The sequence below is a fragment of the Mauremys mutica genome, chromosome 18 (genome assembly GCF_020497125.1).
Source record: "Mauremys mutica isolate MM-2020 ecotype Southern chromosome 18, ASM2049712v1, whole genome shotgun sequence".
Lineage (NCBI taxonomy): Eukaryota > Metazoa > Chordata > Testudines > Geoemydidae > Mauremys > Mauremys mutica.
In genome coordinates this window covers 26,515,850-26,540,381 of record NC_059089.1, presented here as the reverse complement: position 1 = coordinate 26,540,381, position 24,532 = coordinate 26,515,850, and the positions used below count along the sequence as shown (strand labels likewise).

General features: G+C 37.6%; 1 protein-coding gene across 2 annotated transcripts in view; it reads right to left on the bottom strand.

Moving 5' to 3' along the window:
* The window catches only part of NEK6 (NIMA related kinase 6), a 108,379-nt gene that overhangs the window by 29,885 nt on the left and 53,962 nt on the right, over positions 1 to 24,532 (bottom strand). Inside the window, exons 3-7 of one of the 2 annotated variants that reach the window (XM_044992278.1) lie at positions 20,101 to 20,244; positions 18,480 to 18,542; positions 10,116 to 10,226; positions 4,402 to 4,510; positions 1,374 to 1,481 (exon numbers count right to left, since the gene is read on the bottom strand). In XM_044992278.1, the coding sequence (XP_044848213.1) occupies positions 1,374 to 1,481; positions 4,402 to 4,510; positions 10,116 to 10,226; positions 18,480 to 18,542; positions 20,101 to 20,244 (535 nt within the window). The remainder of the gene's footprint in view (positions 1 to 1,373; positions 1,482 to 4,401; positions 4,511 to 10,115; positions 10,227 to 18,479; positions 18,543 to 20,100; positions 20,245 to 24,532) is intronic. The other variant, XM_044992279.1, reaches the window with a different exon arrangement.

Here is a 24,532-nt window from a genome sequence, read left to right as displayed (position 1 = left end):
ACCAAAAGAGTTTGTTGGGCAAATAGCAGAATATTGATTTTGTGTCCTTTATAGAAGCTTGAATATTCAGCACTGTAAGCTCTTTGGGGCAGGAAGCAGGTTGTCGTACATACAGTAACTATCTAGCACACTGTAAGCACTGCTGGAAACAAACAAACTGTAGTTATACAGACACTACTGCAACTATATCCTAAAACTACAAATCTTAGAGCACTATGCTGTCTAAGTATGGATCTATATATCCCAACTGCAGTGTCAACCCGTGTGGAGATCAGGAGCCTACAGAAAACCTCCCTAAAAAGCAAACTTTGTTCATTTTAGGCTGATGAAAGGTGCCAGCCCTGTAGACTGACAGCCCTGGAGACAGAATGTATATTTGTTTCCTAAGAGATACAAAAGAACTGCCATTGCCACACACTGAAATCTTACACTTGCTCTCATCTACCATTGCCTGACCACTAGACGGTCACAGTGCTGTTAAAATCTGTCCAGTAGATGTATCAAATTAGATACCACACACCCCACCTCCCCATTGCTGGGGATGAAGGCTTACAGTGATATCATTCCTGAAGACAGAAAGGTCAAAAGTACTTCTGCAGATGCCACTAGGAGTATTATGAAACAAACCACCACACAAAGACAGCAGGTGATTTTGAAAGATGTGTAACTGCACAGCAGAAAACTTTAAACCAAGCTGCTGTTGAGCAGGTTCATGGGAAGTGTTTAGAAAACACAACTTCACTTGAAATTCAGCTCAGGTCTAAGAGCTTTATGTTGCTCTGAGCTGTTATGGTGGTTGTTTGAGAAAAGGTCCTTGTTTGGAACTGGTGAACTGCAAGGGTTTCTGTGGAAGGGTTTCTTTTACACACTTCCCATTCCCAGACAGCAATTGCAATGGCATCTTGGAGGGAGCCAGGGCTGATCAAACATTACCAAAAGAAGTTGGTGGTGTAACAGTTGATATCCGCACAAAAAACAAATTAAGGAAAGGGAGAAGGTATCTTGGATCTCATTGTTTATTAATCCTCTAAATACAGTGCATCACACTCTCAGATGTGCTATTTAGATAAAGAAAGATGCCTATGACAACCTAGTCACATATCAGAAACCATTATACTTACCACGGTGAACAACGTTGTAGAAAAAAAATGTCATGGAGAGTTTTAATTAAAACAATTAAAAAAAACTATTTAAAATTTGCATAAAGAAACTCAATATATATAAACAGCACTTAAAACTTGTATCATAGAAAACATGTCAGAGGTACCCACTAAACCAACCTGTGTCACATTAAGAGGACAGATATCATTTTGTTTGAACTTCACAGTTATGCACTGTGTAAAGGTGTTTAATGGCTAGAAATACCATCTTACCTAAGGAATGTGCTGCAGTGGTTTTAGAACTAAAAAAGCGACCTAATCCAAGATCTCCCAGCTTCACCACTCCTGTGGCTGTTATAAACACGTTGGCTGGTTTTATGTCTGCAAGAAGGGACAAGGAGAAGGTCAAAGCCACAAAAGGTTATCTGTTATAATACTGCAATAGAAACATAGCCTGGAGCCTCTTCTGCACAAAAGAGAGACTCAATCAGAACCACATTTCTGCACAGCTTTGATAAGCTGAATCTTCTAAGACTTCAAGTTACATAAAAAACCCCAAGTATACTTCTCAGTGCAGCAGAAATATTAGCAAGGGAAAAGTTGTAGGAAAAGAGCATAACAAAAGAGGTAACCTCTCTCACTCACTGAAATCAAAGAAATATTTAAGTCCAGCTTCCCTTTGGAAATGTCAAATTTACACAGAGAACTATTTATTATGGTTAACTTTCCCCTTATATCAAAGGTTGATCTACATGTCTAAAACTGATCCACATTTTGTGAATGGGACAGTGATTTATACAGAAGTTTTATATTTTTTGTATCAGGCTTAAGATACACATTTGCAAACTGTATGTTAGCAATACGTTTGTTCTGCTGGAAGAGCTGGTCTTGTGGTTAAGTTAGAGGGGGGGGCTAGGTTAATTGGATTCTATTTTCAGTTCTGACTTCTGTCATAACTGGCCACTCAAGGGCCCAACAAAATTGGTTGCTTAATAGAGGGATGGCCCTCCTAATGAAGGAGGAGCCATGTTACACTCAGTACATTTTGAGGATACGAGCGGGAAGTCACCTAATTAGGATGGGCTTGTACATGGTTCATTCTTCCACTCACTCCCTTTGATTGCCAACTTGCTCACTGAATATCAGTCCCCTGGTAAGTAACAAATGTGTTTGTAAGATACATTAACATGATTTTTTTGTGTCTCTTTCACACTGAAATGCACTGCAATGGGTTGGAACTAGCTTGTGAATAGAACATGCAGTTACAAGCATGCAAGTAACATGCCAAGCAAGGGTCCACTTCAGTAGCCTAACTTAATAATTTTCTCATTTTTAAAAATGACTGATTGTTTAAATGTTGGTTAATAGGTTTTTAAGGCCAGAAGGAACCATTGTGATAATTTAGTCGGACCTCCTGCATGACACAGGCCATAGGATTTCCATACGTATAATTCCTGCTTCAAGTCCAATAGCTGTGGTAAACAAGAGCATATCTTTTAGAAAAACAACTAAGCTTGATTTAAAAATTTCAAGTCATGGAGTGATCTTTCCATTCTAAAATACTGCATGTTCATTACATCACCATATACGGATCTGGATATGAGACTGATCCAGAGCCAACAAAAGTCCATTGGGTTCTTTCTATTGACTCCAAAAGGGTTCAGCTCAGGCATTAGCACATTGACTCCTGCTGAGACTCTCGTACAATGAAACAAATGTTATAATCTGAATGCAGAATGTTTCCACCACATGGATTACATTGTCTTCAACATCCTAACGTCTTATAAAGGAAAAATAATGCAAGCCCCCGGCAGTGCCACATACCTACGTTGAATCAAAGATGGCTTCCAGAGCTAGGACAAGAAAATACAAAACTCTGCAGAGAGAGTGTTGCATGAGGCAACTATTTTGGGGAAACTCAAAGAAATCATAAGCCAACGGTGCGCTACCACAATGCATTTTTAATCTGAAATGTCTGACGGGTGACTGTTCAAGTCCAACATTTGAGGCAAAGATCATTCTAAACTGGAACAGCAGGTTCTAATCAGGGAGAGGGTGGGAACTTGAGGGGGGAGGGTTATGTTTTTAAGGATGTCTCGGACAGCTTTCCCTCATCTCCCCTTCCACCCTTACCAAAAAAAAAAAATTGCACAATTTAGCTTTACACTAAGTCTAACAACCTAAAAGCAAAGCAGGAAAGCTCTGAATTGCCTTCACACTTCACTCTAACCCTTCCCTCATCTTTGTAATGAAAATGAACTGCAAAATGTCAATGGGGGAAGAGGGAGAGGGCCCTCTTCAGAAAAACAACTAAAAACTTGGAATATAACGTAGCTAGCCCACCCAGCACAGTACGCATCTCATTCAGAAAGCAGAGCTCTCACTCTGCCCAACACATCCTGTCCGACAGGCCATCACAGAGGGCTTTATACAGAATATTTTTTCCGCTTATAAGAGAGTCAAAGTAAGTGAAGCTCAGTTTCCCCAAGCTAAACCCCAAGTCATGGTGTGCACTAGTGAATCCTCTTTCCCCCTGAATTATAGTAGACTTGTGTACATGACAGACTACTATCATTTATTGTAGTCTAAATCAGCATACCTGGAAGGCTGCAAGAGGTGACTACGTAGGAGCGGAATTCCAGTTCTCTCTTTGCTGGCGAATTGAGTGACGCATTCGCCACTTGTAAAGGGAATGGAATTAATGAGCAGCAGAGATTGGTATTTGCTCCTTTGTGGTGCATTTGCACTTCCTGGGTCAAGTCCTTCACAAAACATTTCATTTGTACTATAAGGGGAAAAGTAATTTTTGGATAGAGCCCAAAGTGATGAAAAGTTCTAAGATAAGAGCTAGAAAAATAATTAATGAACATTGAGAATGGAGTATAAAAAAGTTTGGAACGTATTTATATTAATATTCCCAAATCCGCTTATGAGACAGAAAAACTCCCCTGAACTCTCTCTAAGATCGTACTAAATATAATTAAGACTATTTCTTAGCGGTCACTGCATCCACTAGTCTCAGCATTTTACTTCTGACACGTTTGTAATGGCAGGTTTGACACTTCTAGTTAATATCAGTGTCTGGAATAGAAAGCAGCTCATCTTCATAATACTATACTCACTTCGGACTGAATCCTCTAACAATGAGGCAAAAGACACGAGGAGAAATCCATCTTGCAAGCACCAGTCTATCTCTAAACATGCATTGGCTGAACATCAGCATAATTGTTTTTGAATGTGGGCGCTTACTAATTGGAACATTATATTATTATTCAGTGAAAAGAGACTGAATTAATGTTACCTCTGTGCATCACCCTGCGGGAGTGCATGTGTTCGACTGCACTGCATAACTGCACAAAATATTTCCACACCGTCCTTTCCGGGATTAACCGTTTCTGCTTTTTAAAATACTGTGGAAGGAAATAAATAAAAGATCAGTGAAGAAGCAACATATCTGTCTGACTCTTGGACTCATGTTAGTCAGTTGTCGACTGCTCATGTCCACCAGATCAATAGCGGCATGGCTCATCTTCTGATTAGCATTTAACTCCTTCTGTGTGTATGTAAACTTCAATACAATTCACTAATTAACAACCACTACGAAAAATATGCTTAAATAGGTTTGACATTTTTGAATGGACACCAATTATAATTAGCATTAATCTCCTTAATTACCTTGCAAAACATATTTAATGCCTCAAAACAACAAATGTCTCGAGTATTCTGCCTTAAGTAACAAAGGATTTTTTTAAAAACCAACATCTTGTAGATGTTCATCATTGATGTACAGTCTATTAACAAAGAAAATAAATTTCTCCATTTTCTTCCTCCGGCTGCCCAAAACTACCATGGGATCAACTGGGTATCCCCAATTCTGATGTAATAATATAACCCTAAGAGTTCACACGTAGACATAACCTTTGGGAAAGCCAAACTGCCTCAAAGCAAAAATAAAAACAGATTACAGGGAAGCAAAAATGGAGATTGTAAGATCTTTGGGATAAAGACTGTCCTATTACGGCTTTGTACAGCACATAGTACAATGGAGTCCCAATCCTTTGGGCCTCTGAGCATTGCTAGAACACACACAAATTAATAATCATAATCATCACCACCACATACCACAGCCATAAACTGTCTGTACTTCTCTGGAGTAGTTTCACGTGCTATTCCCCAAGATGTAAATAAAGCAAGGCACTGAGTTATCACCAGTATAATCCAGGGCAGACACTGCTGAAATAGCCTCGCTAACCACGCACCTCACCCTCTACATCTTTTCTCAAAACTCACTGCTTTGGATTACCTTCCCACTGCTGGCCAGTACTTGACTCTCTTTCGTGACCTTCACTCCAGACACTAAACCAATTCTTTATTTATACATTTACAGAACCAATAAGATGCATATAAATCCCAGTTGTTTAATGTTTGTTATTGTCATCCTTTGCCATGTAAGGTATAATTTAGAATACAGTGATCTCCTCTGGACAGGCACCTGTGATTTTTTTGATAAGGTGTTGTGCACCCTTATGATGCTCTACCATTATATTTGTTTTACACCATACAACTAAGAATTTTCACTAAAAATCTTAAGAGGAGGAATAAAGGTGCTAGATTGGTTGCAAGATGCCCATCTTGTATTTGTCCCTCTTGATACAGACAGCTGATGCCTGTTGTGACATTCAGCATTTTATATGAAAGTTATCTGAATCAAATAATGGCAAAAATTTATCTTGCAAATCAGCTGTGAAAAGGTGTAACTGTGCAATTTGCCAAAAGGCAAACCTGACAGCTTGCAGCAGTTTGAAACCAAAACCTAAGAGCGGAGTGCAGAAGAACTGCAGAGGATGATGGATAAAGTGTTATTTACACCATAATATTAGCTTAATTCTCATTAAAGTATTTAAGTGAAGATATGTTAGACCACAAGTGGTAATTTTCTAAATGTCATGTCCAATAAGATTTGCCTGACATTTACCAGAAAGCCAAAATTCTCCAGTGGGTTATACAGCAACACTCTGTTACATCAGCTTTATAACAGCTCATAAATAATGCAGGCGACAGGGACATGACAAAGACAGTCCCTGTTTTTATCACTCTCACACCTTCAGAGTGTTGTTATTGCTGTTCCTACCGCCTCCCTGAAGCATAAGACTAACATACGTCTAAACAGGAGGGATTGGGGGGGAGAGAGGAAGGGGGATCAAACAACTTTATCCATTAATATTTGGATTCTATTTAAGCACTACAAAATTCAGTTCCTTTTGTTTCAGTACAGGGACCTGGTTCAGTATAATATTCTGGCCTCAATAGGATCACTAAGCAGAGCTGGTTCTAGCTTTTTGCTCAAGTGGTGTTTGCTATCCCAAGAAAGAGACAACCAGAGTTCTTCACCTAGTCTATGATGGTGCAGGCTGTTAATCATGACGATCCTAATGCCAACTACACTATCATGTAAATAGACTTCCATTTTTCATCCTTGTTTGCATTTAATTTTTGCATACATCAAAATTCTATCTACAGGTTTGTCACAAATGAAAACACACTATTTGTATCACGAGGAGGCGGGGCGGGAATCAATGCCCCTTTCCTTTTACTATTATTTTGGGAAACAGGCAAGTCCATAAAGTATTTACTAGTTATAGCATCACAGTCGTGTCCAAGTTATCAAACTAAGGGCAGATCTGCACGACCGTATAAGTTGATGTAACTTACCATCACTCAGAGATGTGAAAAAGGCAAATCACAATGACCTAAGCGCTGGCCACACCAGTGCTGGCCACACCAGAGCGCTCTCCTGTCGGCACAGAGTGTCTTCACCAGACTCGCTACAGCGGCGCAGCTGTGCCAATGTAGCGCTTCTAGTGCAGACCTGCCCTTAGAATCACCAAAATTAATTTTTAGAGAGAGACACCCAACGGGAAGTAAAAAATATTAAAAGCTGAAATTATCAATCCTGAATGGTACATTTGTGTTTATTACATTTATGAAAAGCTCATTTAAGCCAAAATGTGAAATTTCTTCATCAGATACAATAATATTTTAAAATTGTGTAAGCACTACTTTTTTCAACTAAGCAAACTCTACTCAAAGTTTTGCACAGCAGCATGGTCACTACCCCAAACACTGGCTTTCAGAATGGTTCTTTTATTTCTTCAAATCTTTAAATGCAAGTACTGAAAAGCCTCTGATAAACTTTGATGTTTTCTGGGGTCTCTTGGGAGAAGGAGCAACATGCAGTAAACAGCAACAATGGCAATGTTAAAAGTATACGCAAGATGAAACAATCATGAGCTCCCCTCAAGGGCCTGACTTCCTTCCTGCTCTCTGGAGGTTAGCATATTTAGGAAGTAATATCTCCCTTAGCACAGGTCATTGCATGAAACCATCTTCAGCATTAGAGGTATGCTAGCCGCTAGCGTTACCATCCACATATACTTTGAGTCACCACCATCAGCGAATTCAGGTTTATAGATGTTAACAGCATTAACTGTTTGGGGATAAAAGCAATGACTGAAAACTTTAGGCCGTCCCCCCAAAACTCTCTACCATAGGTCTATTTCCAGCTCCCACTCCCCTTGATGAAGCAAATTCCTTGTCTGAAATGGAGATTTTCACTGACACTGTAAATGTAGCCACTAACTATGGGCTAAATGGCTAACTTGTTTGACAGCCTTTGGCCTGGTGCCTCATAGCTGAGCTGACAGAGAAAACAAATCTGTTAATCAGGTATTTTAGCTGTGACAACAAGGAGGAGGTGAACTTTCCGAAATGTTCATTTATGATAATTACAGAATAATGATGGCAAAAACAGGTAAAATATGGAGAGAAGGTTAAGAGTGCTAACAAACATGATATACCACATCTGTTCTCACAGGGGATGTATGTCTAAAGATTAACATGTCAAAGAAAATACAAAAGCAGGTGATAACAGCTTAACTAAAGCTGGTTCCAACAATACAAGTATTCCTAAGAGCTACATCAGAGAAAAGAAAGCACTTGAAAATTTTCTCAATCCTAAATCCCTGTTGTGAAGGAAAGTCAATATACTTTTTGAAATGTCTTAAATGTAGCAGACAAGCTATGTGGCTAGTTACCCTACAATAATTAAACGTGCCTCTCCATCACAGACTGGGTAAACCAACCTTGCAATATTATACATAGCCACTTGCTATGAGTAAATACTGTTTTTTGACAAAACATTTGTTCTTTTTTCATTATCTGCCCTCATGGTAAAGGGTAGGTTTTTTGAATGGGCTAGTAAATTTTTAAGCAAGTTTTGCAAGGCTTGCATGTCTTAGGGCAGAATCCAGGTCCACACTGATGTTGTTTAGAATTAGAATGGATGAGGAAATAGATCTGCAAGGCTACAGCGTAGAGAACCCCAGTTCACGTAGGGCATTCAAAACTCCTAAATTCCCGGGGGACAGGGCAAGCCCATCTTCCTTCATAAAACAACTATGGAAACAAAGGTCAGAGAGAGGTAGCTCAGGAAGGGGAAAAGGAGCAAAAGCTCAACACGCGGAGCAAAAGAACACGAAAAAAGCAGAGAGAGACAGTTAAAGAGAAAGCTGATTTGAGAGAAGTGGGGAAAAAAAACCTTAAGAATATTCAAGATCATGGGACTAGAATAAACTATACCAAGAATGCAGAAAAGAGCAAACCAGCACTAATGGAGGAGTAAGATTCATAGCCTAATGAAATTCTTGTAAGTTCAAAACATACTTGTGCCTTCCCCAGTAGGGTACCAATGCAATACAATACAGATCGGGAGAGGAAGAGAAATGCAGTATAAGACAGGCTGGGAGATTCTACCAATCAGAAGAGGCCAAAGATTATAAACAGTCTCAGAAGAAAGATGTCTATTCAGAAAGATCACAAGGGGTGACAGTAAGTGCAGGACAAACTTCAGACACACTAAAAGAACCTATACATTCTTAACCAGTTTTCGTATTCCATGCTCTAATGAAAAGCCCAAAGACAATAATGGGATAAACATGGTAAATGACTGATGAACTAATATGTTAGATCCCTGTGAAAAATTGAGTGGGGTCATGGGACTCTGTATAAAACTTCCAAGTAAGAAGCCTTTAGGGAAATGTGTCTGATCCCAAAAGGAATTTCCCCTCTTAAAAATCTTTTTTTCCCCTCTTGCCAAACACACCAGGTTCACCTCTCCTCCTCCTTCCCTTTCTTTTTGTTCTATGTACACAGAGGTAGAGAGAGAAGGAAGACTACATCAAATATGCTAGCTTTGCATTTTGTTCCACAGCCAGTAAAGGCTGGTGATAATTCTGGTGTCTTCCAAGAGTAAATTCTGAAGACATGCACTAGACTCAGAGAAAGCACCATCTCCCATGCTCACAAAGTACATAACATAAAGGGAAGGAAGGCTCTGGTAATATTGCAGACTGGAAGGACATGTATCCTGATTTTTTTTTTTTTTTTTGGTGCTCTCCATAATAAGTCTCTGAAGTTACATCGGCTAGAATAAAAATTACAAACGTCATCAGTCCTCATGCTCCTAATTTAAAAAATAAAAAAGCATGAGAACTGTCTGGATCCCGTTCCCCCTTTCCTTTCTGTCGTATTTTCATTTTACTTATTTAAAGAATTATCAAATGAACAAATCACATTTCAAGTTTCCATAAGATTTTCAGGCTTAAAATGATTCCTCATATTTTTTAATTGGAAATCACTTTTACTTATTCTCTAAAATTCTAGTGAACATCCATTCCAACACCACTCATTCACAATGCTTCTATATAGTTTTTCTATATTTCCTGGTATTATGTCATTTTGTACAGTTTATTCTTTGGTTTGTTTTTGTTTTCAATTAGGAAATAGTTCTGGCTTTGAGCTTGTTGAAATTTTCATTGAAATAACCTCCTACATGTAAGCAAGCTAGCGGGGAATCGGGCCCCAAGTTTCTAGTACAGATCTGCTTGTATCTGTCCCCTGAACTTCCAGAATAAATGTGACACCCCTATTTTGCCTCAAGAATTGGTGTGTCCTTACCTTAATCATCTGAGAGAGATCACCTGCATCTGCCAGTTCCAGGACAATGTTCAGTTCATTGTCTTCAATAAAAGAATCCAAATACTTAATTATATTGGGGTGGTTCAGTTGCTGCAGGCAGAGAGAGAGAGAGAGAGAGGGCGTGCAAAGTGAATGTACATTACATGAAAGGTATTTCAGTAATAATGACTCAAAATATACTGCCCATCAGTGTTCATTCCCGTAATTGTTCCACAGCAGTGTCTTTAACAGAAGACAAGGCTATGGCATTTGCTGTGTGTCCATATACACATAAGGATGTGTGGTGAAACGCAATTCAGATTATATCTCACATGCGTACCAGGCAAAAGAGAAAACCAAGCAGTCTTTTGTAAGGAGCAATTAGTTCCATACTTGAAGTCAAATGGTCTATTCTGTTGTATGTTCAGATAATCAGGGTTTAAAATCATGATCTTGGGAGAAACTTGCTCTGAGCTACAATTAGTAGGATTTCTTTTTTTTTTTAAATTAATATCAAGCCCCACCACACTACTAAGATGTCTGTTATAGTAAAGCTTCAAGTCCCCATTCAGGATTAGTGTACCATCTTGCTAGGTGCTTTACAAACATATAGGCAGACATTGTCCCTGCCACCAAAAAATACGAAGGGCAGGGGAAGGTCTACAATGGGGATAGTAAACAGGTGGACCGCAGCCCACATCCGGATTGCCAGACACGTTTGAAAGGACCCCAAAATCTTTTTATTTACTTATCTTTTTTTTTAATTTTATTTATTTATTTATTTATTTTCTCTGGAGTCTTGACCTTGACCAAAAATTTGGACCTTGCCAAAAAAATAACTGACTACCCCTGGACTACACCATACAGATTACATACTGCTCGTTAGTTCTGGCTTTTTCTTTTAAAGCTGTGTTTATGGCTAAATCTTGATTAATTTAAAAAACAAAATTTGAACAATGCCTCTATATTTTTGCATTTAATCCTAGCTTTTTTCTGTTGATTTATAATTAACACTAGAATATGGAAACTCTTGCCTTTTTCTAATGTTTGTTATATTTTACCATACCCTTCCCTTTTTCTATTTGTTAAAAAATATTTTTAATCCTTGCCTATTATTTTGGTGTATTTAACCCATAGATTATTTTAAAAATTTTAACCCTTACCATTTTCAAAATATATTCAATCCTTGTCTTTTCATTTATTTACAAATTATTTATGCTTCTTTAGTAACCCTTGCCATTTTAAAAGTGTATATCTAATCCCAGTTTTATTTATTAATATTAAAAAAATTAAGTCTTGCCCTTTTTAATTTAACCCTAGGCTTTTACTATGTTTGTAATTACTCAGAGCCTTTTCTATTTAATAAGTATTAAAAACAATTTTTTAATGTGCAGCTTTTTTCAGAAGAGACAGTAAAACAACTGCAGATTTAAACAATTATTATTTAGTTCAGGGGGGCAAAAAGAGCAACTTGGATCCCATTTCAGACCTTTTTGCCTATACAGGATATTGAATAAACCTAGTGAAATATTAATTTTGCCACAAGTAGTTAAAGGTTTGCTATGATCACTACAGATCAAGGTGCTGAATCTACAAACACTTGTGCAAGTGCCCACCTTTATCCATGTGAGCACTACCACTGACTTGAGTGATGCCAATTACCATTAACACCATTTCGGGTTAAATGTGCGGCTAGATGGAGCTACTATGTGAACCACTTGTCCTGTAGCACTGCTTCCAAAAGACAACAAAATCTAGTTTCCACATGACCCCAGCCCTATTCATCAGGCCCAGCACAAGGAAGCCACCATACTGTTCCATGCGCAGTATTATTAATGAGAAAGTGCATATTACCTGAGACACTGATTCTGCTGAGTTTAATCTGGAAATTATTCTTTAAATACAGTTAATCCTGCCTTAGCATGGGGGGCTAGACTAGATGACTTCCAGAGGTCCCTTCCAGCCCTACATTTATATGATTCTACTTACTGTTCCCTAAATGTCTTGAAAGAATATCACTTGCCTGTATTCCATTTCTATTGCAGGACAACAATGAATTTCAGGGGTATTCCCATCATTTGCCACCTTATGGTAGACAAGCTCACCATCTATTCTGTGTAGGTGTGCGCTTTGGCTTTTTTTTTTTTTTTTTTTGGTTATAATTGTTAATCCAGATTTCACTTATTTAAATAGCTTTTGTTTTTTATAAAGTGCAGCATGAGAGGACTTGTACACTAATATATACTACAAAATATTTCTCTCTTGTTTTCTGGTCTTGTTATGCATTATTTCCTGGACTAAATTAAGAAACAAAACATATTAAAATTTATTTTAATATTTTAATGTCTGATTCTCCTAACAAAACTGACAACTGCAATTACTTGGAACATACTGTATGTATCTTGATTTCTGTAGTCTCTCTCTTTGCCTCTTTCTGAATTGCATTTCTCTATTTTGTAAGCCTAAAGTCCAATAAAATAAATTTAAAAAATAAAAAATGGGCATTTCATCCAGCAGACAGTAGTGACTCCTGTGTGTCTATTTCATGGGTTACTGAGCCGACAGAAACACTGTTATAACCCACCATGTTAATCACTCTGCTCTGCATGCACATTAGGCGATAGATTCTCCTTTGCAATGCCTGGACACTAACTCACATTAGTGTTAATGGGATTCATGTGTAGGCATCAAGAGAAGAATATTCCCACAAGGCTGAACTTAAAAAAAACCAGTCAAGACATTTCAACTGAATATTTTTAAAAACGTCTTCCTTCAGGTGTGCTGATCTACTGCCCTTCCAGCCAAAGAGGTTCAGATGTTCCCTGCAGACATTGCTCTCCACTCAATACTGGTGTTAGGTGCATCCTCTGCAGGCTTCCCAGGACCTGCCAGGCTTGCCTGTGAACTTGCCTCCCAGTAGTGTCTGATGGCTCAGCAAGCTTGGCACATGAATTCTCTCCAAGCAACCCATGTCCTAGTCTTTTGATTAATACCTTAAAACTTTTTTTTTTTAAATATGTCTATGTTGAGATTAACTTCTACCCTTGTGGGTGGATCTCCCACGACTCCCCCTTTTCACCTCTGTTGCCAGCAGCAGGAACTGAATACCAACCCCTCTAGAATCCGTTAAAGCTGTTCCCATAGAGCTAACCAGAAAAGTTCCCTACTCCACCACCCAGCACGTCGGACCAGACCAGCCACCAACACATGGAAATTGTATAGAGGGATTTGTTTTTTAAAAAAAAATCTTGACACCTTATTCCCCACACCTGTGAACCCCACCACCCCAGAACAGCCATTGAAGTCACACTGGTTTTATAAGAGACTCGACTGAAGCGAAGATCCTGCCCTCCTCTCCACCCCCCGTACTCCCAACGCTTGTGCATGCACGTGGCAGGGAAGCGATGCGGGAGGTTACTTGACATTTCTAATCTTTTGACAGAAGGAAACTGCATAACCTTAATTCTCACCAATCTTTAAATGCACAAACAGCACAAAATGCCCTAGCTCAGGTTATTGACATTTTCTCATTTCTTTAATGCAACCTAAAAGTTTGATGGCAGTTAATGCCTGATGTGTATGCACAGCAACGCTGTCAGCAAGAGGCATGCAGAAGAGCAAGTCATCTCCAAATGAGCGAGCACGTTGGCTCCCTGCTGCTGATTACAGCCATATTACTGAGTCGTTTTACCTCCCTTTTTTTACTAGGCTGGTTTTTGATGGGGTATTCTATTTTTTGCTGTTCCAGTGAAGTTTTTATTAATGCGAAAGTTTTTCCAAGTAATCTACTAAGCACAAAACAACATTTATTTCTGTAGCCATACAGGAATTTTGGATCAAAAGAAAGCAGAGGCAAAGCATCATTTTGACACAGATTCACTACAGCAAGCCTGTCCAATTCCTTCAACAACAAAAAATGTATGGAGTCTAACTTGATATATTAAAAAATTGGGTAAATTGTTTTAATTTGCAGTTTACACAGAAATTATTCTAGACTTTGGAGTGAGGCAGTAACTTAGCGTACAACAGTAGATATCATGGGACAAAATTCACAAATATAAGTATCCAAACTGATTACTTGGCTAAGCTCCAGATAAAACATTACAGTTAGACATTTATTGTATTAATAGACCCACTAGTAGTACACTGTCTTGATTTGGACTTAGCACATGTTTAAGTAGTTTGCTGAATCCATTACCCTTAGACACTTGAAACTTTTTATTTAAGATAAAAGGAACAATTGCCTTTCTCAAAACTAATATAATAGTTAAAGGACAGAATTTATTCATTTTTACATAATATTGTTATATTGGGAGCTAGGATGTTCACATGGATATTGTGTGTTAAGTTACTCATTTACAAAATAGTACTGACTTTGTTGAAATGTATTGCACACTAATCTAATGAAAACAATTATGCTCAGTTTTTGTTAAAAATGGAAAAAAGTTTAAAAGAAAAAATTCCAGAGAAATTCTTTATGCCATGCCAAGGGAGATCACGTCTTCTGCAACACAAACCGGAGTCACACTGTTAAAACCTTACTCCTCTCTCAGAACATGGACTTGCTCTACCTAGTGCCTTACGCATAGAAACATCCACTACACTGTCCTCAAATTGTACTGCAAAGCACAGTAGACCTATATCAAGTTTTGAAATGTGAAATACTACTTTTTCTAAGAACCACCTCTGTGCCTCTGTAAAATGGCCTTCAGTTATTTATACGTAGCTGTAAGAACAGCCAGCATGGGAGCTATCAATTAACAAGAGATGAGTTGCAAATATTGATTTGACAAGTTATTAGCTTTACAGCACTGAGTGAGATGCATTCCAGTTGCTGATACTGACAGACGTACTGAAGCTGCCCTCTTAAAATCCTCCCTAGTCTCTAAACAAAACCTTGAACAACTCTGCCTCACAGCCTTTTGGGAATATAACTTGCCTCTGCATCAAATTATCAAAAAATGCTGACCTGTACAATGTCATTAAAAACCGCTTCTCAAGTTGATGTTTAGAACTTTGATTACTCTTAGTTGTGATTTGTTCAATTTCTCAGAAGCTGACTTATATACATCGTGGGTAAAATCTGTCATTTTGTTTGGTCTTTCATTTGAAAACTAATATACATTTGAAAGAATTGGCCTATTGGCAGTATCAACTAATATATCCCTTGAGCATTTGCAATACAATATGATTTATCAAACTGATTTTTTAAACCATACTTTGAGCTCCAGCTTATTTGATGGGGCTATGTAAGTATTCAACCAGCAACGATTGTTCACAGCACAGCACGATTATTCTTTACTGCATTTTTCAACCAGGAATTTATATTGTCAAGATGGGAGAGAGACTTATGACAGTAATGCTTAAAACTCCCCAATTCACAGTCATTTTATGTAGCAAATAACTAAAAAACACAACTCAAAGTATGTTGCCATAGGGCAATAAATGAGGATCAAAATGCAAAAACCTTGGGAGGCTACAGCAACTCCTGAAAAGGAAAAGGAAAAAAGAATTTTAAAGAAGTTCCCTGCATTACTAAGGCTGTGATTTTTAAAATGAAAGAATTTAAAGTTTCTTATTATTTGTCCCCACTTATTCAATTTGTGTATGTTCTGCATTTCATTCAGATAGGAGATTGATCATCAAATATCTACCTTCACTTTTTTGTAGTCAGTTTCACCACTTCCTGTTTCTCATACACAAATACAATGCTGAAATGCTTGAGTTGCAAACGCTGACGGAGAATGGTTGATGTTAAAGAAAAAAATTAGGTTTAATTTGAAATACTTGTAATCCTTTTCAAAAATACATTCACTGAGCCCTATTAGTATATTTGCACGTAAGCAGAGTATACCTACCCATTGTTCCTACAAGTTTAAATGTAAAATGGACAGAAAAATCAATTCAGATACAAAATATCAATTGAACTAGATTAATTTCCAACCTTAAAATGGTACAGATTTTATTTTTTGAGTAAAAATTTTTTTTAAAATCAACTGCTACATTTTGGGCTTAAGTGAGTGGGCAACCCATCTATAACAGATTTCAACCCACTGATTTTCATCAGAAAAATCTCATTCCTAGCTGTCTTGGAGTGAGTAAAGACACATATTAATTTATCCTGGCAGGATTACTAAAACTTCAAAAATACTTAAGGTAAAATTTAACATTACCCTAAAAAAAATAAGAACCTGGAAAAATGATGCAGTTAAAATTTTCCATAAAGATAAGTGACATGTTAGCATAAGTTGCTATGGATTCCAAGCTAAAATGGCTTTTTATTCATAAAAATATGTATCTTGGGTAATGTATGCATCTGTGGAATATGAGTAGGTAATATTTTCAAATAAATCAATTCAATTTAAAAAAACAAAATATGAACTAGTAATGAATCTAGTCTACTTGTATAACCAGAGCCAATTTACTACTGGGATGAAGTCCCAGTTATGGAAGAAGAATCATAAACTAAGTCTCTGTGCCCTATGATTTACAAAAGTGGCACATTTGCTGCTCTTTGGAAGATAGTATCACGTTTTTCAGGACACACCAGGACTTTCTTGATCTTGAACCTGTAAAGCTGACCAACTTAAACATGCCGGCTGAGTTACAGCCTGATCCAACTCCCATTGACCTCAAAGGGATTTGGAACAGGCCCTCAGTTCTGCCAGTTGAGGCTATGTATAGCAAGAGATACTTGGGAGAACAAGAAGAGTCAAAGAGCTAAGAATGGAGGAAATTATATGTAGATATATATATTTAATAAATTATTTTTAAAACAATACAGTGGATGGGGAAGTGCTAATTATCCCACCATATCATACCATCTCTTACTACTCTTTTCACAACCCAGACAGTACAGTATTCACAGCTTGACATCTGGCTCCTTGGTGAGTTTTACATAGGAAGATTTGGAGTTGCCTCTGGTCATCTCATACGGTTAGGATGATAATTGACTGTCTATGAGCCCTTGTCATCTTGGATATTTTATTTTTCACTCACCTTTGATTCTGATAAATTTGCACATACTGTCCTGAATAAGTCCAGTGCCCCACAACTAAACAATCTTTCTGTAAGATTCCACATCTGAATTGTCAGGATCCAAAATTCTCTTGGTGAATAGTAAGTTTGGCATTATTTTCCTTTTCATTACAAACTCTTTAGCAGGTAGACTAAGCACAAACATAAACAGCTTTGATATAATTCTAGCTATATGCCCATACTACATAACTGCCACAGGCTAACCAGGCTTTCACCTACAGTAGTATAATGATATCTGATATTCATCAAAGGAAGAGCTAATTCCTATTGCTACACTAACATTCCATTTTGCATATGTAAAGAGAGATGCAATAAGATGGCTTCCGGTTGGATAAGCTCTTGTATGAATTCCAGCTGTTACCACCATGAAGCGAATGAGGGATGTTCTCCTCAGGCCATCACTTTCTGTATACACAAACTCCCACCAATAGCTGTTATCCATCCCTGCCAGCAGGTGTTCTGGAAAGGCAGACCCTTGTACAATAACTCAAATCAAACTATGAAACTCTTCCTTGTTATGGAAGAACAGCAAAAACCGTATGATCCAATTGCAGAAACCGAAGCTGAGTTTTTCTTACCAGACGTTACATGCAAAGTCTACTGAGTGTAAACTACCTGATTAATGAACCACTACCCAATGTCGGGAGTGCCAGGAGGGGCAAGTTGCACTGATACTCTCCTGCCACCAATTTCCAAACTTTATTTTGTTCATCACCTACTGGTGGAGCCTGTCTCCTTGTGCCAAAATAGCATGCAGTGTCTGTGGCATATTTAAATTTGTTCTGTCCTCTATTACTGTAGAGAAAAAGAGGACGCGTGTACTGTGGAAACAACCCATGCATTGTCAGCACTTAAATAACCCCAGTTCACACATGACATGTGGACTCAAATACATAGAAATGCACATGCCCTCTGGCCAAAACCTGGCCAGCAGGTGATGCATAATCACTTTTATGAAAAAATACCTCCCAGCCAATGCACCTGCCATGCAGTGTGCAAGATCCATGGAGGAGAAAAGAGATACTTGTGCATAAGGCAAAAAGGAGCAGAATGGATACCCTAGAGCTCTAAAGGGCAGAAAACTACAAAGAACCAAGAGGTGAGCCAAAAGGCACATATTGCACAAAACTGCTATGGAAACTAGTTAGATAAAACACCCTGCAACCAAAGAGGGGTCCCACTGCAAAATTCCAGACAGGAATTGTAAATATATGTCATCTTACTTGATTTGCCACCCAACACAAATAGTAATCTGCCTGCACAGACATAAAACAAAATATTCTCAAACATGAAAAAGTAAAAATAAGCCACTGTAGAAATTCTTACCTTCAAAAGGTCAATTTCTTTAATGCAATCCTGTCTGGCCTTGGCATCCATCATTTCGAATATCTTCAACATAAGACGAAAGTGAAATATTTTAAATAATAATAATAATAAGGCAAGAAAGCAGATAAGCTCTACTCATTTTAAACCAGCATTGGTTTTCTTGCTCTTCCTTAACTTAATGAATGTAAGTGTCCTATTGCAGTCACCAGACTTGCATCTGGTTGACATATTCTGTATTTTAAAACCACTACAAACTAGGAAGCAGCAAAATTAACATTAGCACCTTTTGGCAACATGCTAAATGGTGGGGGAAATGAGATTTTAGTTTGTAGATGTTTTACCTATTTTGTGACCTTAAAAAACCAGTTACTTAATTTAACACTGTTTTCACATTGTGTGTGAAATATTTTTTATATATATTTCTATTCTCTCTTTAAACGATTCAGAGTTGTTCTTCCTTCACAGATTCCCATCCATTAATTTAGAGTAATTAGCGTTAATATTCAATTATCTAATAATCAGAGAGCAAGTCACTGATAATGGGAATTTAAAAGATACGCTGAAGGATTAAAGGCGAATTTCTTCAAGAAAAACACTGTTCTGAACACTATGGTATTTTAATTTAAGTTTGTGATATATTTGTGTGCTGCATCTTCAGAATTTTGTTTTAAACAATATAACTAATTATAGTAGAAAGAAAACTAATTTCTTTTTATTTAATTGTGTTCCACCAATGAAAGTCTGGTCACTGAATATCTTTGTTCATAATGTCAGCTGCTCCTCTACTTCTAGATACTAATGACTCAGATGAGAAGAGCAGTGAGCCATCGTTTCCATCTCTAACTTTATGTCCTCAGCCATCTGCCCCTTATCCGTCATCCGGCCTTTTATCACACTCAATATTCTCATATGATAGCCCATGTCAAGATGCCAGATCCTTAATTTTATGGCTATGCCTATTAAAACCTTTGTTTTTATACATATTATCAATCAAAAACGAAATTGCCATATTCTAATAGAAAAATAAAGGAAAATTAAAAGTAGTATGAAATGACAATCCTTTTTACACTGGTGATACTAGAAGTGTCTAGCCATTCCTAGATGCAATGGTCACAAGGGATCAAGATTAGGCAGCACAAACACATTAATTCAAATCTGGTCAAAATGGAAGCTGGATTTGTCCGCCCTATGTGGAATACCTGAAGAAGGCAATTAGGAGGAGGAAGCAGAGAGTCAGGGCTTGGGTTCTACTCCCAGTTTATACCACTGACTCACTGTGTGACTAACTAAATCAGTTAACCTCTGTCTTCATGTATCCATCTGTAAAATGGGTATGATAGTACTCACATACCTCAAATAGGCCTTATCCTTCTTAATTAGTGTTTATGAAACTGACCCTTTCAAAGGTGTTGCTCTATATGGGAGCCAAAAATAACTAATGTTTATGACAGCAATTAAGGACAAAAGGACTTCCAAAACAGCTTTCTGCTCCTTGGTTTATTTCCGCTGGTGAGAGAATACTCAAGGGGAAGCAAGCACTTCACCTGTAACATCTGCGCAAAGTAAGCAGAAATCTTCCTTTTACCTGCAATACAATAAACTACCATTTTAAACTACTCACCTGAACTTTCTTTAAGGCCACGGTTTTTCTGTCCAGAAGGCAAGTTGCTTTGTAGACTTCACTGAATTGCCCACGGCCAATCTTTTTCTCTATCTGAAAATCTGCCAAGGTGCAGCGATATGGATATGACGTCAAATGTCTCTGCTTATTCAAAAGAAATAAACAGCCATTGAACTAAACAAATCTGACAAAAACATGAGCAGGTATTTCTCCATCCCTGTCCTTTTCTCACTCACAGACAGCACCTTCTATGGCTTGATAATCACAGTAAATATTGCACCTAAGCAATCTACAGGGGAGCATGAAAAGCCAGGCGGCCAAAAAAACCCTCTATTTTATGGAAACGGGCTGAATTTCTCTCTTTGATTACAACTTCCCCTTTCTACTTCAGACCACTTACAGTTCAAACCACCTTGTGCCAGAGTTCTGAACAGTGAATATTCAGTGCCACTAAAAAAAACCCAGGAAAGATCCATGAAGTCCCACAAAATGTATCTGTTTACAAAAACTGTTCGTGGAATCAAACGGATCGACTACATATTAAAACAAACAGATCCCCCAAATAGTTCACAAGATTGTTTTAAAGGCAATAGGTATAAGCAACATACACTTTCAGGTCAAATTAAATAAAAACAGTCAACTTATCTAATACCTCATTTGAGGATGCAAGAATTTCAATTCTTCTGTAGTAACTGTGGCAACAAAATTTGCATTCCATAACACTGGCAAACATTTTCACTTCTTATGCAATTCTGCATTTTTGTGTATCGCCCATTTAAAAAATATTACCCATAGCAAACCCAAACATAAATCTAAGCACATTAGTTAACACTAAGGATTACAGAACAATTGCACAGAAAGAAGCAAGTTTAAAACTGTAAACATGCTAATACTTTTGGTCTTATTTCTGATGTGCAAAGAACTGAACCTAGGCTGATTGATCTATGGACACAATATATTCATTTTCAGTCTAATTCTACTGATGTTACTGGTGCATCTAGTTTAGTTCGTTAAAATAAGGAAAAAAAGGAAATAAAGAGGGTGTACTGGTCTCCTGTGTAAATAACTAATTAGACCCAAACTGCTATCTCCCCAGTTACTTGCCCTCAAATCAACTTTGCATATTATTTTCACCAGGGACAGATTGAAGCCTACTTTTGAGCAGTCTCAGGTAAATATGTGGTTAGGCAAGTATATACAGTATAACAAGCATTATGTTCTCCACAGACCAGGAACTACTCCCTAGAGCCATTCTGGTCTCTTCTATAATTAACATGAGTGCTAACCAATGTTTAAGAACAAAATTAATGACTAAAAGTTGCTGTGCATGCCAAGTACAGTATTTTTAAGCTTCAATATCTTAAGCCATTTTTGAGTTATTGTAACAAAATAAAAAAAAATTAGACCAGTTTGTAAATCAATCCTTTGTAAACTTTCATTCTTTAAATATAAATTATTTACAATTGAGGCCCTAGTTGACAATCCCAGCAAAGGTACCCAGGATTGAACAGGATATGGAAACTGTACATTTTGATCATTTGAAAATAAAGGAAAATTAAAAGTAGTATGAAACGACAATCCTTTTCACATACCTCAAATATGGATATGGAAACTGAGAAGCCAGTCCTACCTACTATTGCCATGGCCTAACCTCTTCTGTGGATAATGCATATTTATCAGTCCAGTACCTCTCACTAGCACTATGCTCATGGCAGTACAGAAGCTCTTTGGACTTTATATTTGTTGACAAGTCAGATTACACTTCCTTCTTTGCAACATCGGCAGAAATAAAAGTTACTAAAATATACAATTTAACAAAAGAGTATTTTTTTAAAAAGCCTTCCAGGGTTATAGCTGTTTTCCCAGTTCTGAACTATAACCAAAAATAAATGAAAATATCTTGTTGGCAGAGGCTTTGTGACCAAGATTATATATTCCTCACACAAAACATTGTAAAAACTCCATGTTCCTCAGCTGGAATTTTTGAGATACCTGAGCTAAGAGATTGCTGAGCATTACAGTTTGTACAGCAAAGTCATGGCATTTTCAGGAACTACCATCACCTTGACAAATACAGAGCAACAACAATGGAATGCTATTCCACTGGAGCTGTAGGGAAGATGAAAGGACAGGTTGTATTAAAGACTATGATATACAAAATATAATTCAGTATAATAAATTGTCAATTAAAAGACTATCCAGTCTTTTCATCCTTTGTTCCCTTTTCCCAATGTCACTTTGTAGCTGGCAATATATTTTGTTGCTACACCTTCTAATACATGCCTAAACTACTTCCCCATCACAGTTGTTCCAGGGATTGCTCAAAATGAGCATTAAAATGTAGGATAATTCTCAAAGGACTACACCATTTGTGAAATATACATATGGGTGGTTATGAATTCCAGCCAAGATGAAAATACCACAATACTATAAGGTTCAGTCAAAGTCTCCTAATGCAAGCAGGCACATGGTTGTGAATTTAACTCCAGGTCATCTTCATCAACTTTCCCAGTTTAAGTGCCCTAAAAGAGCAAACACACTCATCTTCCCATAAAGTGACACTCACAATCATTGTTTTTGAAACATCAAAGCCAAGGGTCAATCTTTCCACCCCCAGAACTCTTAAACTATCTGAAACTGATTTTATTACTATGGGCTGAAGAACCACAATTAGAATTTTAACTCAAGTACAATAGTTTATACAAACAATTAGGTTAATTAACGACTGGCATTTAGTTAAAAAAGGTCAGTCATGTGGAAATTGGAAGCTAATTACAGGGTATGTTTTCTTTTAACCATTATATTCTACAGCTTCATTTCTTTCCCTTCCCAAAAATCTGTACTTGTATGGAACGCAGCATGCTCTCCCACCATACTCCTCATGTAGCCTGTGATCAAACTGTTTGTTTTATTCAATAAGATGAACAGGCTTATCAAGAGTTTTGCTGTGTCATCTCATGTTTACAGGTTAGAATGCACTGCTATTAAAATTATAACAATGATTCAGGGCAAGTTTCTCCTCTACAGTGCTGCACTGCACATTCTAGACTTGTAGAGCAGTAGAACTTTCACCAGTACTGTTTGGAGAAGAGAGTTTTGGCCTCAGGTTTGTCAGGTATATAACACAATGTTTATGCAACAGCTCCTTTAGCATCCTATGAAGTATTGTTTCAGTTACTCATTATAAGTCTAAAAATCTCTGCTAATATTAGGAGCAATGGGAGGCTGTATAGAGTGAATAATACTAGCCAACGTTCAGATTCCAGAGCCATGGCAACTCTTTAAATTTACTTTCTATGGGAGCATAGTATGAGAATTCTAAGTCTAGTCCATAGAGCAAGGGTGGGCAAACTATGGCCTGCGGGCCACATCTGGACAGTCTCTACGTAAAAGAATAAATGGACACAAATCTGACATCAAGAATAACAACATTCAAAAACCAGTTGGAGAACACTTCAGTCTCCCTGGCCACTCGATTACAGACCTAAAAGTCGCAATATTACAACAAAAAAAACTTCAAAACCAGACTCCAACGAGAGACTGCTGAATTGGAATTAATTTGCAAATTGGACACCATCAAACTAGGCTTGAATAAAGACTGGGACTGGATGGGTCATTACACAAAGTAAAACTATTTCCCCATGCTTATTTCCCATCCCCCTACAGTTCCTTACATCTCCTTGTCAATTGCTGGAAATGAGCCATTTTCATTACCACTACAAACAGTTCTTTTTCTCTCCTGCAGATAATAGCTCAGCTTAAGTGATCACTCTCCTTATAGCGTGTATGGTAACACCATTGTTTCATTCTCTCTCTCTCTCTCTCTCTCTCTGTGTGTACAGAACATGAAACAATGTTAATCTTCCTACTGTATTTTCCACTACATGCATCCGATGAAGTGGGCTGTAGGCCACGAAAGCTTTTGCTCAAATAAATTTGTTAGTCTCTAAGGTGCCACAAGTACTCCTCGTTCTTTTTGCTGATACAGACTAACACGGCTCCTACTCTGAAACCAGATTCTGAGTAGATACATTTTTCTTCACTGATTAACTCAGAAGAAGAAGAGAACACACAGATTTGGCCACAAATATTTGCACCTCTTGGTTGGTAAATATCTAAATATGGAAGCTTCCCTCCTGTTCTGTCCCTACACGAATGTACTCCAATGAAGGTGGATTCATTCAATTATCCTTTGCTATACAGTAAAATCATTGTACTAACTGAATACGGACAAGACTAATCTAAACAAGGTGTCTCACTGTTTAAACACTCAAGATGTGCTTATTTAAAGAAACAAAAGCTGCAACTGTAAATAAGTGGCTCCTCAGACAGAGCACCTATTGAGTAAGAACTGGATGTTTGTGCAAGAACTTTTATAATTATGGGGTCAGTATTTCAGAGCACCAGAATGACCAGAAGGAATTGCTGTAGT